Raw genomic sequence first — 17,292 nt, 5'->3', positions numbered from 1 at the left:
CTCCTCTCAAGGAGCCTGCCTCTCTCTCCATGCACATCTGATTTCCACATACTTAAATACAAAGTTCAGTTCAAGTGTGGTTGCCAACTGCAACTTCCTGTTCATTGATTTCAAAGAGAGAGGATGATAAGAGAGCAAATCCAGCAGAAGAGGCCAGCATACACTCTGAAATTCTCATGTTGGAAAGTATGTCAGGAAAGGAACCTGGCTGGCCATCGTACCTCAGTTTGGTCACAGGCAATAAGGGTGGGACTTTCATGGCATTGGGACCATCAGACACCCACAGAGGTCTACTGCCTTAATTCTTTCTCAACCTGCTACAGAAATAGCAGCAACCCTAAGGAAGAGGAAAACCTTCCATGTTGTTTTTTTTATCAAAAAATGAAGCCTTCTCCATCTGGGGTTATGAAGCATGCAACGTATTTTTAAGAATCTTGTCAAAACTGCTTCTGTATTCTAGCTTCCTGTTTAGCAGAGAGATTATCATGAACAGATTCATTCCACTTGCAGGAGTAGTTTAATTTATCTGAGAGTTGAGATAGGACAAACTGGTGTCCATGGTCAAACAACAACAAGAAAAAAGGTTCAAGTTAGCACATGTCATTCTACCTCTTTCAAGTTCTCTGCTACTGTTTTCCTTTAGTTATGGTTGAGTTCTGGGAATTCCTACCACCACTGAAGAGGACTAATTCTCTTCAGCCTCTATGTTAAAGACGTAGAGATATAGACAAATGGATAGCTGTATGTGTGGGGAGATTTGAGGTATATTGAAAGAAAAGCCTATCCAAAAGTCCCTCTCCCACTAACCCTGGCATTGTGCACTTATTAAAGTCACTCCTATGGGGGCAAAATATTATGGACAGAGGGTTCCAATAAAAATTCAGATATTTCACTTGTAAAGGTAATAGTATGGATGAATTTACCATAGATTTAGAGAGGGATTGGCCTTAGAGATGATCAGATCATCCTCATTTTACTGGTAAGAAAACATGAGACTCAGAAAACAATAATAATCATAATCATAGCTACATTTATACAATACTCTTAAGTTGCAGTATTTAGTCAAAGCCTGTGAGATGGGTGCTATAATTATTCCCATTTTACAGATGAGGAAACTGAGGCTGTGAGAAATTATGTGATTTACCCAGGGTCACAACTGATAGTTAGTATCTGAGACAACTGTAACTGAGGTCTTCTGGACTTTAAGTCCAGCACACTTGAAGGTAAGTGACTTGCTCAATGGCACGCTGTTAGCAAATAACAAGAGTTATGTTTTGAAATCATTTACTCTGGTTCAAAATCAAGCACTCTTTACATTATACTATATAGCCTTTCAGATCTCTAATACTTAGAAAGCAATGGGGAAGAGCATAAGAGACTGGGACCCACTTCGGTATAGTACTGTCTGGGGACACAAGCTACCCTGCAGTTCTACAGGTGTGAGCACTAAACACCCAGAGAATGGCATGAGAAGTGGAAAGGAGAGTACCATAAAGACAGGTGGAGAATTGTTCAAACCAAACATGTCTATTCATTTAGGGCTGGTGCTATTCACTCTTCTGAGTTTTTGCTTACAGAACTTTCTTGATGATGGATGGAAAGTGGAATGTGGGGGTGGCATTCTGGAAGGTTGAATCACTGACAAATCTGTGAGCGTGGAAAAATTGGATTCAGTTTTTCAGACCAGTGCCCTCAAAACTCTCCATGACTCAAAAAAGGTCCCTCCCTCATCCTTGATTCATAGAATCACAGACTCTTAGAAATAGAAAAGATCTTAGAGGCGGAGTATGACTTAGCAGGTATATTGAGACTGACTTAGAGTTGGGGAAGCCTACCTTTGAATCTTGTCTCAGACAACTGCTAGCAGTATAACACTAGGCAAACTATTTAACCATCTTATTCTTAGAACAACCTTATTAGGGCGGAGCCATTATAATCGTCATTGTATAGCTGAGGAAACTGAGACAAACAGAACTGAAGTAACTTACTCAGGGTCACCTAGATGGTAAGGATCTGAGGCTGGATTTGAACTCAAATCTTCCTGACTCCAGGCCCAGTGCTCTAGATATGGTACCACTAGCTGCCTCAGAAAAAGTCTATGCCAAGTCCTTAAAACTTAGAATTACTTAAAAATTAATGAGAGATTAATCCAAATGACCCTTTAGTCAATTAATTTAGAGCCACTACTGTGCATGATTTATGTTAAAACATAAAAGTGATTCACATATATTAACTTATTTGATTGTCACAGAAACACTAGTAGTACACATTAGAGGCATCATTATCTGTATGTCAGGCAGAGATACTGAAGTAACTGCAAGGTCTCATAGCTCCCAAATGGTGATCACTGGTCTCAAATCAAATACTGATTCCAAGTGTGGTGATCTTGCCCCAATCCCACACAAGAAAGATCACAGAACAAAAGCCCCTAAGAGCCAATGCTGTAGCTAAGGAATTTGGTGGCTTTGCACTTATTGCCTGTTCAAATTTCAAATGCATCACTTCTTCCAAGTTAAAACCACCACAATTTTAAAACTTAGGAAAAATACAAGGGAAATCAAATGCCCTTGAAAGCAAGGAAACCCCAAATGTGACTAGAGCTTGGGAATCAGATACTGGGTTCTGCTTTCTAAAGTCAAGCTACAAAAGTCTCCTGGGAGTGAAGTAAACTAACCGTTCTTTGGAATATGAAGAAACATGCTGAGAAGTCTGGGAAAAGATGATCACCCCCACTACTGTATCCAAATAGAGCTGAGAACTGCCTGTAAATCCCTTTGCAATGAAGCAATTCCCTACATTCCAAATGTGACCCAGAGTAACACACAGAGTGGAAAATAAGCTTCCAATTTTCAGTGCCAAGTGAGGCTTTTATGACTGTCATAATTTCCAAATGCAAAATAAACCCTACCGCTCACAGGGATAGTGGGCAAGCATGAGGTGCCCTCGGAAAGTGGAGTGAATCCACTGATGATCAAAATGGTATTTCAATTTCTAGCACAAGGACCAACCAAGGAAAGTCGTGTGTGTGTGTGTGTGTGTGTGTGTGTGTGTGTGTGTGTTCGTGCGCGCGTGTGCATATGCGTGCGTGTGTGCGTGCGAAAGACAGGCAGTCAAAGACAGAGACAAAGAGACAGGAAGGGGGTGGATAAAGAAGAAAGAGACAGAAACAGATAGAAAGCTTGGAAGGGTAAGGTAACATATGACCAATATAAGCTATTTCTAAATCATATCACAGAATCTGTTATTTGGAAGGAATCTTAGCAGCCATTGATTTAATTCACACACCAAAGGATTCTCTCTTATAACATATATAGCAACTGATCATCCAGCTTTGCATGAAGACCTTCAAGGAGGAGGAACTCATCACCTATAAAAGCACATCATCTCATGTTTGGACAACTCTAATAGGAAGGTAATCTTAACATCAAGCCTAAATTTGCTTCTTTGCAACTTCTACTCATTACTGCTGGCCCTGCCCTCTGGGGCCAGGCAAAAAGATTCTAATTCTTCCTCTGTGTGAGAGCTCTTCAAGTACTGTCATGTCTCCCCTGTATCATATTTCTTCAGGCTAAATATGCCCAGTTACTGCAGGTGATCTTTATGCATTATTGATTCAGGCCCTTCATCATCTTGGTGGCCCTCCTCTCAACATTCTCCAGTTTATTAATGTCTTTTTTTCAAACCATGGCACCCAGACCTGACCACAATACTCCAGATGAGGCCTGGTAAGGGCAGAATACAGTGGGACAATAACCTCCCTATTTCTGGATGCAATGCCCCTCTTCATGCAAAGATCACATTAACTTTTTTGGTAATCCCATCATATTGCTTGCTCCCATGAGTGTATCTTTACAAAAAGAGGAGCTTCAAAAGCAGAATGACTCATAGAGAGGACAGCATTTTTACTATCCTTGAATGTTAGCTTTGAATTATGTAAAATGGGCTTGTTAATACAGCAGCATAGTAGAGAGAGACCAAACTTTTCTTTCTTTGAAATTTCCTAGCCGCGAGGTGGCACAGTAGATAGAGCACTGGCTCTGGAGTCAGGAGGACCTGAGTTTAAATCCAGCCTCAGACATGTAACACTCACTAGCTGTGTGACTCTGGGCAAGTCACTTAACCGCAATTGTCTCAGCAAAAAAAAAAACCTGAAATTCCCAAAAGTCACAATAAAATGGTAATTTGATTAAAATCATCCCAACATGAAAACTTTCTATTCAGAGTAGACTGTTGCGTTCCATCCTCTGAGAAAAGATTTCTGTTTACATTGGTGTGGGAAGGAGCTCCCACACCAATGTAGATCACAATCCATCTACTTAAAACCTTAGAGTTCCCTAAAGCTCCTAGCAGTTAAGTGTCTTGCCCATGGTAATACAATACAATGTAATGTAATACAATACAATGTAATGTAATATAATGTAATATAGTTAATATAATATGATATAATACGATACGATATGATATGATATATGATATATGATACAATATAGCTTTCTATCCATTATGCCATGTTAGAATAAATTCATGTCAAAATTCTAGATAACTGATAAGATTTCATCCAACTTAACATACCATTATGACATCAAATAAATACTATCTATGTATTCACTATAAAACAAATGTAAACAAGCATGCATATTAAAAATCTAAATGTCTAATAAATTCTCATGGATATTCTAGATTATAAATTCCTCAGGTTCTTTGTAAATGAGGGGCTATGTCTAATACACCTTTGCATTTCCCTGCAGATCTCAGTGTAGTGCCTCATTATATAATAGATGCTCAGTAAATGTTTCTTGAATAAAAGAATGAATGAATGATAAAAAGAGGTGTCTCTACCTTTTTACAGAAGACTTTTTATCAATCCACAAACCAAGTATGTTTTTGAGCACTTACTGTATTCTTAGAACTATGATGAATACAGGAAAGGATAGAGAATCTGTTCTGGTGCCTAGCCACAGGAAACTTAAAATCTAATTGAGGAAACAAAGCTAACAACAATGAAACAATTTAAAAATTTAAAAACGAGTAAGTTTAAATTATGCTCTACTAATTCTATTGACTATTAGTAGTTTAGAGATCACTGTAGGTTGGAGTAATTAGAACATAATAATATTGGCTTAATAGAGGAGAAAGACTTTATGTTGACTCTTTAAGGATGAGTGGTAATTTGATTTACACATAAAAGAAGTAAGGGTGTTCAAGTAGAGGGAACAGTATGAATAAAGGCCAAGTAGCAAACAGCATCATATGCAGAAGTGCTAGAAAGAAAGTTCAGCCAAACTAGAACCACAAAGTATATTGGCAAGTATGGCTAAATAGGTAGGGTGGGGTCAATTTTCAGAAAGCCTTGAAAACCAGACAGAGAAGTTATTATTTTGCATATAGCAAATGCTTAACAAATGTTTGGTGAATCAAATATAGTAGGGAGCTGTGGTAGGTGTTTGATCCAGGGTGTGATATGATTAAAAAAAAGAGTGAAAAGAATAAACTAACAAGCAGGAAAGATTCCACCAAAGTCTTAACTCTAATATGGTTCTTTTATTCTAATGGTTCATCATAGTGTGGAGGTAACCCTTGATTCTTGAAAGTTATACCAGGAGAGTACAAGGTCTGACAAGTCCTACCAAGCTGGAAAGGCTTTAAATGTGAACTGGTGATGGTCTGTATGTCTGTCTGTATGTCATCTGAGGACTAACATATGTAAGTTTGGAGAAGCATCACCAGTGATGAAATTTCTGGCCACAAGAACTCTTGCAGACATTCTACTAAGTCATGGAGGGGTTGAGATCTGAATTGGTAGACAAGATTTCAGATGCTTGAATTATTTAAGTATTTAGGAAATTTAATCTCACAAAAGTGTCTAAATGATGATGAGAGAAACAAGAGGCAGGGAAATAATATTACTGTTTTAGTATACAGTTCAGGATACTGTTTTAGTATATAGTATACAGAAACATGCTGTTTCAGTACTCCAGGCATGAATGAAGGGTTTGGATTAGGGTTTAGGCAGTGGAAATAGAATGTAAAGGGGAAACCAGAGAAAACTTTCAAAGGAATAAATGACAAGACAAAACAGAGAAAGGTCAACTATTAAGATAAGACTAGTCCTGGTAGCCTAGAAGAATTATGGATTCAATTAAAATTATACTAATTAGAAAACTGGCATCAAAGACTACAATGTTTGTGTCTTTATGAATATTATGTCCAGTTTAGTGTGAATGATGACTCTCCTGCATGGATTGCATTATTTGAATTCACACTGCATACTTCCATTGGATGAAACCAATTACCATATTTTGCATAATTATTACCTATTCCAACAGCAAGAATTTGAATATATGCAATCATTGCGAGGGATTCATTGTTCATGCTAATCTGGACCTGGCTGTATTTCTTCCATAAATAATGTTTATTGTCAATTTAAAACTGAACTATTAAAATACATTTTATCAGGTAATAAGAATTCATTTTTAAGGCTATTGGTTCTCTTATCTGATTATACACTGAAAGTCTTAAGGACTTTAATTTTCATCATGTACACATGAAGAGACCCAGTAAAATAAAACCAAAAAGGAAAAAAAATAATTTTTTTCCTATTCCATCTATACTTTTCTAAATGAATCAAGTATGTGGAGAGAAAAAAGTCTGATGAGACTGAATGCGGCATAGCCACTTTTATAGATACAATCCCATCCATTCATCAAGACACCTAAAAGTACTTTATAAATACATCCACCTTTCCTGTGGAAGATGCTACCCATTTTTCAAACTCAACATGTCCAAAACAGAACACTCTATTCCCCCCCTCAAATCTACCTTTTTTCCCAATCTCCTCATTCTGTTGAAAATATCATCATCCTTCTAATTATCCAAGCTTGAAACTTTACAAAAATCTCTGACTTTTCCTTCTGTCACAGGCCCACGTTAAATCAGTTTTCAAATCCTGTCCATTCCACCTCCACAGAATTTCTTATTTATCTTTTCCTCTCTAGTAATACCACCAGCTAAGATTATGTCCTCATTATTCCTTCTCTAGGTTATTAGAAGAGTCTCCTAACTCATCTCCCTGCTTCCAGTCTCTCCCCTCTCTAATTCATCTTTCACCCAACTGCCAGGGCAGGTAGGTGGCGCAGTGGGATAGAGCACGGCCCTGAAGTCAGGAGGACCTGAGTTCAAATCGGCCTCAGACCAAACACTTGACACGTACTAGCTGTGTGACCTTGGGCAAGTCACTTAACCCTGATTGCCTCATTAAAAAAAAATACATCACCCAGCTGCCAAAATGATCTTCCTAGTAACCAGTGCAACCATGTCACTTCCCTAGTCAAAAATGGTTCCCTGCTGCTCATAAAATACAAACATCTTAATCTTATGTTGTTAGAACCCTCTACAATCCTGCTCCAACCCACTTCTTTTTTCATTGCACATTACTCATCTTTATTCAATCTATGTTGCAGCCAAACTAGATTACTTTCCCACTTTCAACATGCCATTTCTCTCCTCTCTGCATTCAGGAAGGTTGCTTCCATGTATGGAGCACATTCTTTCCTCATCTCCACTTCTTCCTATGCCACTGGATGAAATGTTCCCAGAGCACTTTGATTAAATCTCTTTGCCTCAATCACATTCTATTTGTATTATACCTAACTGATACATGCTGTATTCCCATACTAAACTATAAGCTTGAGGGCATAAACTGTGTCACTTCATCTTCCTTTCACGGGGCTTAGTATAAAGTAGGTGCTTAATATTCATTGAATTTCACTTAATTGTATTAAAAGGGAATGCTTAGCCTGGATGACAGATGGCATAGTGGGAATAAGACTGATAATGTCCATCAAAGAGCTGTCACGTGTCACAGGGGTTATACTAGTTCTGGTTGGCTCTGGAAAACCAAGCAAGTAGTAATGTGAATATGTGGAAGTTTCTAAGAGATGAATTTCTAGCACTAGAATTTTTCAAAAGTCAAATGGAATGACTAAGTAGGTGGTGGGTAAGACCTCACTGAAGGTCTTGTGAAGGCTGCATGACTTCTTGTTGGGAATGCTGTAGAGGGAACTTCTGTACCAGTTGAAACCTGAGGTCCCGCCAACTCTGAAATACTGTGATTCTGTGAACATAAGGAAATCTTATGACAAGAATAATTATGTTAGATTTCACTAGAATACTAATGGCTACAGAATGGAATTCTGCATAAGGTAGACCCACACTGGACACTTCCCTAAGTGGGCTCGCCACTGCAGTGATGCTTTGTAATGGATAGATGAACAGAAGTGTTATCAATGAGGTGCTATTATGCTAGTGTTATGAAGACTGAGCAAGAAGTATATAGTGCCAACATATAATCAAGAAAATTGAGGGTGGGAACAAAATATTGTCTTCTCAACATGGGAACCAATGCTGACCTTCAAAACGTTTAATCAGAATGTGTACTTCAAATTGAATTCATAGCTTTGCAAGTTTTTAGCTCATAACCTTCCTGTCAGTGGTAAGATCATGCCCAGTCAGGTTCCCACCCTGATATCTCTTTAAAGCGACCTCTAGCCAGTGGTGTACTAATCAATGTTTAACAGGCTTTCTGGAGGAAAAAAATGTATCCACAAAATATTTTTAAGTTTAATCTGCATCTGTCACTTCATTAAATCTAGAAACAAACAGAAAAATAATAAATCAATCCCTTATTTGTAGTATTTTCTGGTTTCCTAAGCAGAAATTCTCACCTGAAAAAATTTAACAATCAGCTCTCATGGCTACACCTTTGCAAGATGGCTGATTAATATTAAGGACTAAGTCTGTGATCACAGAAAATTGGACAATTGACCCATGTGGGAATTTGAAATTAGACCTATGACCTTGACCCTTTTAGCCACTCTTACTCCCTCCCCAACTCGTCACAGACTATATTTGTAAAGTACATATTATTATACAATATAGACTACATATAGATTATATGTGTTACATAAAGATTGACCTATTTTTTTTCTTTGCTTTTTGGTGCGGTAATTGGGGTTATGTGACTTGCCCAGGGTCACACAGCTAGTAAGTGTCAAGTGTCTGAGGCTGGATATGAACTCAGGTCCTCCTGACTCTAAGGCCAGAGCTCTATCCACTGCACCATCTAGCTGCCCTGATTGATCTAAATTTCAAAAAAAAGAAACAATTTCTCTTTCTGTTTAATGCTCTAGGTGCCCCTTTTTTCACCAAAAGTATTCTTACTTCTGCCCCAGGGAACAAAAAAGAGAAAACTGGTTCAGTTTCATTCAGATGCTTCAGTATTTGAAAAAAGCAAACCCAACCATTGATTCTACAAACTCTCCACTAGAAACATTAGATCTAATTCTACATGTGAGCGCTACTATGGACAACATATAACACTTCACTTTTCATAAGACTTCAAGTAGCCCTTCAGTTGGGAATAAGTTTTTTAATTCTCAATTTGGGCCAGGTGTGAATAAGTAACTGAAGCTATGAAGTACAGCTCTTTCATTTTTTTTACATCTATTCATCACATTTATTAATATATTCCATATGTTAATCAGCAGATTCTTGGTGTTTTAGTAAGAGACATTCAAGGAAACCCAAGAAAGTGTTACATTAAAATGAGACTGAGAAAAAAAGAAGCCCTGGGCTATTCAAATGGCCTTATTAACCACAAGCTGAGCTGAGCCCAGGATGCCAATTCACAATGAAGTAAAGAACTGCTGAGCAGTTGGGCAGTTAGTTGGCATGGTGTATTGAGTGCTAGGCCTGAAATCAGGAAGTCTCATCTTCCTGAGGTCAAATCTAGCCTCAGATACTTTCTAGATATGTGACCCTGGGCAAGTCACTTAACACTGTTTGCCTCAGTTCCCTCATCTGTAAAATGAGCTGGAGAAGGAAATGCAAACCATTTCAGTATTTTTGCCAAGAAAACCTCAAATGGAATCACAATGAGTTGGACAAGACTGAACAACTGAACAACTGAACAAACTGAAAAACAACAACAAAGAATTATTGCCTCTCCACTTCTCACATGGCAGCTAGGTCGCATAGCAGATAAAGAGCCAGATCTGGAGTCAGGAAGATCTGAGTTCAAATCTGGATTCAGCAACCCAGCAGCTGTGTGGCCTGGGAAAGTCACTCAACCTTTCTTTTCCCAGTTTCCTCATCTGTAAAATAATAGCAACTACCTCCTAGGGTTGTCAAATGAGAAACTAGGACAGTGCTTGGCACATATTAGATACTATTTAAATGTTAACTATTATGGCATTAAAGGCAAGAGAGCCTCTGTAGGCTCTGTGACTAAGCCATGTAGACTCTACCTAACCAAAATCCCAGAGTAGGTCCTCATTATCTCCTGCCTGGACTATTGCAATAGACTTTCATATGGTTTCCATGCCCAAAAGTCTCCCGCCATTCCAGTCCATCCTCTTTTCAGCTGTCAAAATGATCTTCCTAAAGGGCAGGTCTGACCATGTCACACCTCCTATTCAATAAACTCTAGTGACTCCCTGTTATTTCCAGCATCAAATATAATATTCCCTGTCTGCTTTTAAAGCCCTTCATTAACTTGCCCCTTCCTGCCTTTCTAATCTTCTTACACTTTATGTGTACTGTAGAACACAATGACAGTGGCCTCCATTCTGTTCCTCACACAAAACACTATCTCCCAACCCTTCATTTTCTTTGGCTGTCTCTCATCCTCAGGCTTGGGATTCTCTCCCTCCTCACCTCTACCTCCTGGAATTCCTGGCTTCCTTCAAGTTTTGGCTAAAATCTCACCTTCTGTAAGTAAGCCTTTACTGGACACCCTTAATACCAGCTCCTTCACTTTGAGATTATGTCAGCCACCAAGGGGGCACAGTGAACTTGGAGTCAGCAAACCTGAGTTCAAATTTGACTTTAGACACTAGCAGTGTGACCCTGTGCAAATCACTTAACCTCTGTCTCCCTCCGTTACTGCATCTGAAAAATGGTGATAATGATAATAGCACCTACCTTTCTGGTGGTTACCACAAAAAATCAGGTAATATTTGAAAACACTTTGTAAACCTTAAATCACTTAAAATGCTATTATTATTATTATTATTACTATTACTTGCAATTTATCCTTTATATGTCATGATTATATATAGTTGCAGGCTGTCTACCACCTTAAGATTGTAAGCTCCTTGAAGACAGGGACTATTTTTGCTTTTCTTTGTATCCCTATTATTTCATACATTTCCTTTTTCTAATACCAGAAAACATTCAGTTTCCCAGTTTTCTGGCCTATGGAATTTTTTTAAAAAATCTATATTTTAAATACAGGGGAATTTATTTTATACAAAAATGTAAATTTAAGAAAATTTAAGGAAAAAATCATTTGAACAACTAAGATTGACACCTTTATCTCAATTAACTTGACTTAATTTGGAACTATGGAAAAAAAGGTAGGCCCTAATTTTATCACATCTTTTCCTTTACTGTACGCTTAAAGATTGTAATTTTTCCTAAAAGTACCACCAAAAGACAATTATTTACCACTAACTTCATAGAAGAGAAATTCTGTCAAAGAGACAGAATGTTCATGTTTCAAATTTCTCACAAACCATCACAGTCAACAGTACAAAAACGCGTCTTTAAATCATGAGTGGAAAAACATTTGGAAAAACTGTTCTTACATGTTGCAACAGAGCTTTGCATTTCAAAAGGGACAGATTTATGAAAAAACACTCTTGACAACATTAATTGAATGTCCTAGTGGATCATTTAGTCATTGCAAACATTTATAAAGCATTTTCATTCTTCACATGTGGCCAATGCGCTGCTTTTTGATTGAAGAATTCATCCATTTTCTCCTCCCTTAAAACAGAACTAACAGAGTTTCTAAACTCTGACATCTAAAAAGTGTTGTTAAGCAATCCCCGGGGATGTGTATGTGGCATGTCTGAGCAGGGGAAGTAAGAGATTGCAGGGTGCGTGAGCCATGCAGCCATATGCCAAGGCCCCACAGCAGCAGCTACACCACCAATTATATGCAGCTAAAGGCTCTGATTTCTGAACAATTCTCTTTTACTGGACTAAATCAGGTCTTTTAAATTTTTAATTAAACAAATTCTCCAGACAAAAATGGGTTTTCTTTTTTATGATCCTTCTGTAATCGGTTACGTGTTTTCTATTAAATGTGATATATGGGAGTTGTCTGGGGTTTTGTTGCCCTGAGAATCCCATTTCTGAGATTTATATAAATCAATAATTAGGGGAAATAAAACCCTGTTCATGGTTTAAAGATAACTACACTTTTTTTAAGCAACATTAACAGTGTTGTAGACTTTTTCTAAATTATGGTCGAGGGAAATAATGGTTTAAACTTCTATTTTTTTTCAAAATGTCTTTCATTACTTTATTAGACCTGTTCCCATATGATCAGTAAGCATGTGACTGAAAAGATTTTAATGCTTTCAACTAAAGATAGTAAGTCAAAAGAAGTTACTCAACTGTTCCTTAAAGTAAGCAAATTTCTATTCCAATTTTTCATCATTGTTTTTGGCCCCCATACCCTTTCTATGGAACTCTTTTCTGTACCCTCCCAAGCCTTTCCTACTGCTTGTGCCATTACAAAGGGACTGCTGATTTACCATTTATAGAATATCCCACTTTATGACTTTATGATAAAATAACAGATCCAAGATTGCATTGCAGAAAGTGCCCCCTCTATGGGGCTCCTCACAGACTGTTGGGTGTTCCCTCCAAAGTTTTCATTTTCCATTTGACCAACCTACTGATACAAATGTTCCTAAAACTTTCAGCCCTTGAACTAATTTTCATGTCAGTTCAAAAAAAAAAAGAGGTGAAAAATTAGTAAATAAAAATTGAGCTGCCTAAGGAATTGGCTAAAGAATGTAAAATATCTTGTGTTTAATTTGGCAGTCTCAGATTTTACAGTCATTTGTGATGGGTATCTACAACAAACTATTTGGGGAGCTTAATTGATAGCATATGAGAGAGCAGCTTTCCTGGGAAGGGGGGATTTGGAAGGAGGAATAGTGTGGGGGAAGTAATAAAGCTTCAGACTTAACAGAAAATTAGAGTTCGATAATCATTCGTCATTACAGGACTAAAAACCCCAAAGGTATCCTCCCGCACGTGCAGCCAAATTACAATGCCACATTTGGCAATTATGTGAGACTGATTATCTTAAAACAATGTGTACTGGAGGAAATGCTGACACTTTTAACTCCGAGCCAAGTAAGACATACACAAAGTATGTTTGCTTCCTGCCATCCGACATCCTACAGTTAACTATCACTGTCCAGATAATCTAGTCAGTAGGGTGGGAAAATACCACTCACTGCTAGAGCAAGCTGGTTTCCATCAATTGCTGTCAGAGAAGCAAACAGGACAACCTCTCTCCTGAAAGCAAAAATGAGTTTAAGATCATAAATGAAGAGGGAAAAGAAATAAGAATCAGAAACAAGGCAAGGACACGAAGAAGTCTAGAAAAGCTCTTGGTTGCAACAAAGGTTTCTCTAAACAAAGAATTTTAGGAAGCAACTGAAGTTAAGTATTGGGGGGGGGGGTAGAAGGACTCCACCCTACAAAGTTACTGCAGCAACTTCTCCCTGCTCAAAGAATTCAGACTCATGCCCAGCCCAGAAAGCCGGGCTGCTCTAAAATCGCCTTTATTTTAGTGTTTTCCTTTTGTCGCAAACTTTCAACTCTTCCCAGTCAGGCTGCATGATTCTTCCTAGGACTTCCCAGAAACATTCAGCACAGAATTATCCTTCCCTGGGTCTGTGTTTGCTGAACAATGAAACAGCAGAAGCTGGGGAGCCCCGGAGAGCCCATGCTTCAGAACCTTCCTGGGTCTCTTCTGAGCAGTTTCCCAGGTGCAAATTTGTCAGCACCCAAAGCAGAACAACACCTCTCCACCCCACCGCAGGCTCATTTACTGTATTCCAGAGGCTAAACATTCCACTTATTACCCATCTATGCAGTAAACACCACACAGGCACTCACACACACAAAAGCAAAAGACAAACTCACCATCCTCGCCTTCGTCCTGCGCTTTTATTGAGACAAATTGCCCTAATAAAAAAGTAAGAATGAAGAGAGTCCTTGCTTCCACCCAGTTTGCCATCACGTCTAAATATTAGACATGTGTGTCCTCCTGGGCAGTGAAAAGTGCAAATTGTAAGCTTATTTTAGCACCATGAAGTCAGCTGGGGGATCTTTTCCTTTCAGCACCAGCCCCAAGGCAAAAGCTGCAAGCCCCCCTTTTCAGCACCAGCTCCAGCACGGTCTGAGAACACTTTTTTCAAGTGATGCAGCTTTAAATAGGAAGAATGCTGCCTCCACTTCTTTTCCTGCCCCTTTTTAGTTTGTTCAGGCTCATAATCATCCAGTCTCTGCCAAGCAATGGTCTGATTGATGGTAAACAACCAAATCAGAACAGGCTTCCCTGTGCCTTGAACTTTCCCTTTTACATTTGCTTTAAAACACTATTCTGCTGTATCTTAAGAACAGAACAAAACTTATTTGAGAAGAGAAATGCCTGGACGAAGAAAAGAGGATCGTATTATTACCCACCCAGCCCTGCTCTCCCTCCTCAGCCCTCCCCACAGACACACACCCTCTTTTTTTTTTCCCCTTCAGCTGAGAAAGTCATTAGAGAGGCAATATACCACCCCGTCTCTAGCTTACTCTTTGATACTTAAAGACCTCAATGATACCCCCCCACCTTAACTTTACAGGGTCAAACTTTAACCCTTTCTGTCTCTCTAAATGCAGAGCATTTTTAAAATCCCCAATGTCCACTCTTTTCCCTATATTCTGGAAGGGCGAAAAGGCTATCAGAAATACAACAAATAACTTCTCTTGGTCATAGAATCATAGATATCAAGCTGGAAGGGATCTCGAAGGCTATCCAATCCCTTCGTTTTAAAAGTGAGAAAAAATGAGACAAAGGTACATTAAATGACTTGCCCAAAGCCACACAGTCAGCAGCAAAGGAGGGTTTTAAGCCCAGGTCTTTTGACTCCAAAGACAGTGCTTCATATCTACCAACTTCTATCCAGATGGAGTTTAAATGAGGAATCTACTTTTTTTTTTAAGCAAAGAATACTTTTTTATCTTAACTTTAAACAAAGTAGGAGTCATAGAAGCTGGGGTCAAATCCTTGCAATGTTGCATCCTACCTCTATGACCTTGACCAAGTCACTTCCTGGTTATCTTTTTCTTCATAAATAAAATGAGGAGATTGAACTACCTATTTCCTCACACATGAATGAGATATGCCTTCTAGCACTAAATCCGATGCAGCATTGTACAATGGCTAGAGCACGGACTCAGGAGGCAGAGGATCTGGGTTCAAATACTGCCTCTGTTAATTGCTAATTAGTAAATTCCAGTTGTTTCCTGCTGCCTTTAAATAAAAAATAAATTCTATTTTGTTTCTAAAACTCTTCACAACCTTGCCTAAAATTCCCTTTCTGGAGAAAGAACTCCTTCACCTGCAATCCTACCATGTAGTACCTTGTAGTAGCCATGGCACTCCAACTGTGATTGGAGCAGGGCAAAGTGTAGCGCAACTATCCACCCCTATATTCTAAGCAGTATGCTTCTCAATGCAGTGGAAGATAGAAGTGACTTTTTTGACAACTTTATTGCACTTGTCTCTCATTGAGCTTAGAATCCATCCAAACTCCCAGATATTTTCCCAGAGGAACCTTTTAGCCACAGATCACACATCTTTGTTCTAGCAAAGTTGAATTCTCAACCCCTTGTAAAACTTCACATTTACTCCCACTAAATGTCATCTAATTTTTTTACTTACTTCATTGTGCTAGCCTACTGAAATCCTTTGGGATCCTGATTCTATCCTCCAATTTATTAACTATCCTTCCTAAATTCATAATACCTAAAAATTTAGGAAGCCTGCCATCTATGCCATCATCAGGGTCATTGAGATTAATGTTAAATAGTACAGGACAAATACAGATGTTTGAAATTTCCTTCCAAGTTGGCATCAGACCACTTATGATTATTTGAGTGGGGAATAAATGAATAGGAATTGGAAGTAAAATTTGTGCTAATCGCAATCTACCTGAACCTCACACCTATGAACAAGGAAGGAATAACCAAAGACGGGAAATGTGACTTGTATTTACTTGATTAAAGTAATTTATTTACCCTTTAACAGACCCTGATAAAATGTGGCAGCTTTATTAACTGGATCATAAAACATAATCAGAAGGTACTTGAGAGATCATCTCACCAATCTCCTCATTTTACAGATTATGAAACTGAGGCCCAGAAAGGTAAATGAGTTGTGCAAGACTATGTCAGTAATAAATAGTATTTGAATCCAGGTTTCTCACGTTCAGATTGAGCACTTTTTTGCACCTTTTTCTCCTACACTATAGTTGTACAGACTACAATTCAATCTCATCACCTGCCTGCTGTTTAGATATGAATTCCTTAGAAATGTAGGGCTGGTAATAATGGTATTCCATGACTAAAGAGAGTTAAAATAGTTCATGTGCAATGTGAGATTACCATTTATAAGATGCAATTATTCTTTTTTTTTTCTTTTGGTTCAGTCAGGCCATTGGTATGGGGAAATCCAGGGGAGGAAGCTTTCCCTGCCAAAGCAGAGTATAAATTGTTCTGCAATTTACAATCATAAAAAGCTGCCTGGGGTACCAAGAGTTGTGTCTTGCTAAGGGTCACACAGGCAGTGTGTGCCAGAAGTGAAATTTGGACTCTGGCCATCTCTCTATGTCCTACACTGTGCTGCACACAGATTTATAGGATCATAGAATAATCTCAGAATTAGAAGGGACCACAGAGGTAACTTTATCTAACCCATACTTGAAGAAAGTTCAACCACCTCTTAACAATCATCAGCATTACCAACAAAATCCAGCAGGAAGAAATAGAAAGAGAAAATCCATTTAAAATAATTACAGATATTCAGTCACCTACCTGCTAAGGCACAGACAGGAACCATATGAAGACAACTATAGGGCATTTAATTGCTCAGGGGTAGGCCAAACCAATGTAATTATAAGAATAAGAACTCTTAAGCATATGAACAGTCATTTTTCAGAGTCAGACATCCAAGCTGTTAATAATTACATGAGAAAATGCATTAAAGCACTAATAGCTAGAGAAATATAAATTAAAACAACTTTGAGTTTCCACCTGACCCCATACCCATCAGATTGCCAAAGCTGACAAAAAAAGAAAATGCCAAATACTATAGGGTCTTGGGAAAAACAGGCACTTTAATGTACTACTTTTGGAATTTTGAACTGGTTCAGTCAT

At 38.3% G+C, this 17,292-nt stretch overlaps 1 protein-coding gene across 1 annotated transcript in view; it reads right to left on the bottom strand.

Moving 5' to 3' along the window:
- The window catches only part of COL5A2 (collagen type V alpha 2 chain), a 204,978-nt gene extending 190,476 nt beyond the window's left edge, over positions 1–14,502 (bottom strand). Inside the window, 1 exon segment of the mRNA XM_020993591.2 lies at positions 14,011–14,502. Within this exon segment, the coding sequence (XP_020849250.1) occupies positions 14,011–14,104 (94 nt within the window). The 5' untranslated portion in view covers positions 14,105–14,502.
- Positions 14,503–17,292: the final 2,790 nt, after the last annotated feature.

This window comes from Phascolarctos cinereus, unplaced genomic scaffold (genome assembly GCF_003287225.1).
Source record: "Phascolarctos cinereus isolate Bilbo 61053 unplaced genomic scaffold, phaCin_HiC Scaffold_726;HRSCAF=1367, whole genome shotgun sequence".
NCBI lineage: Eukaryota > Metazoa > Chordata > Mammalia > Diprotodontia > Phascolarctidae > Phascolarctos > Phascolarctos cinereus.
Note: the sequence above shows the minus strand (reverse complement) of the source record. Positions and strands in the feature narration are given on the sequence as shown.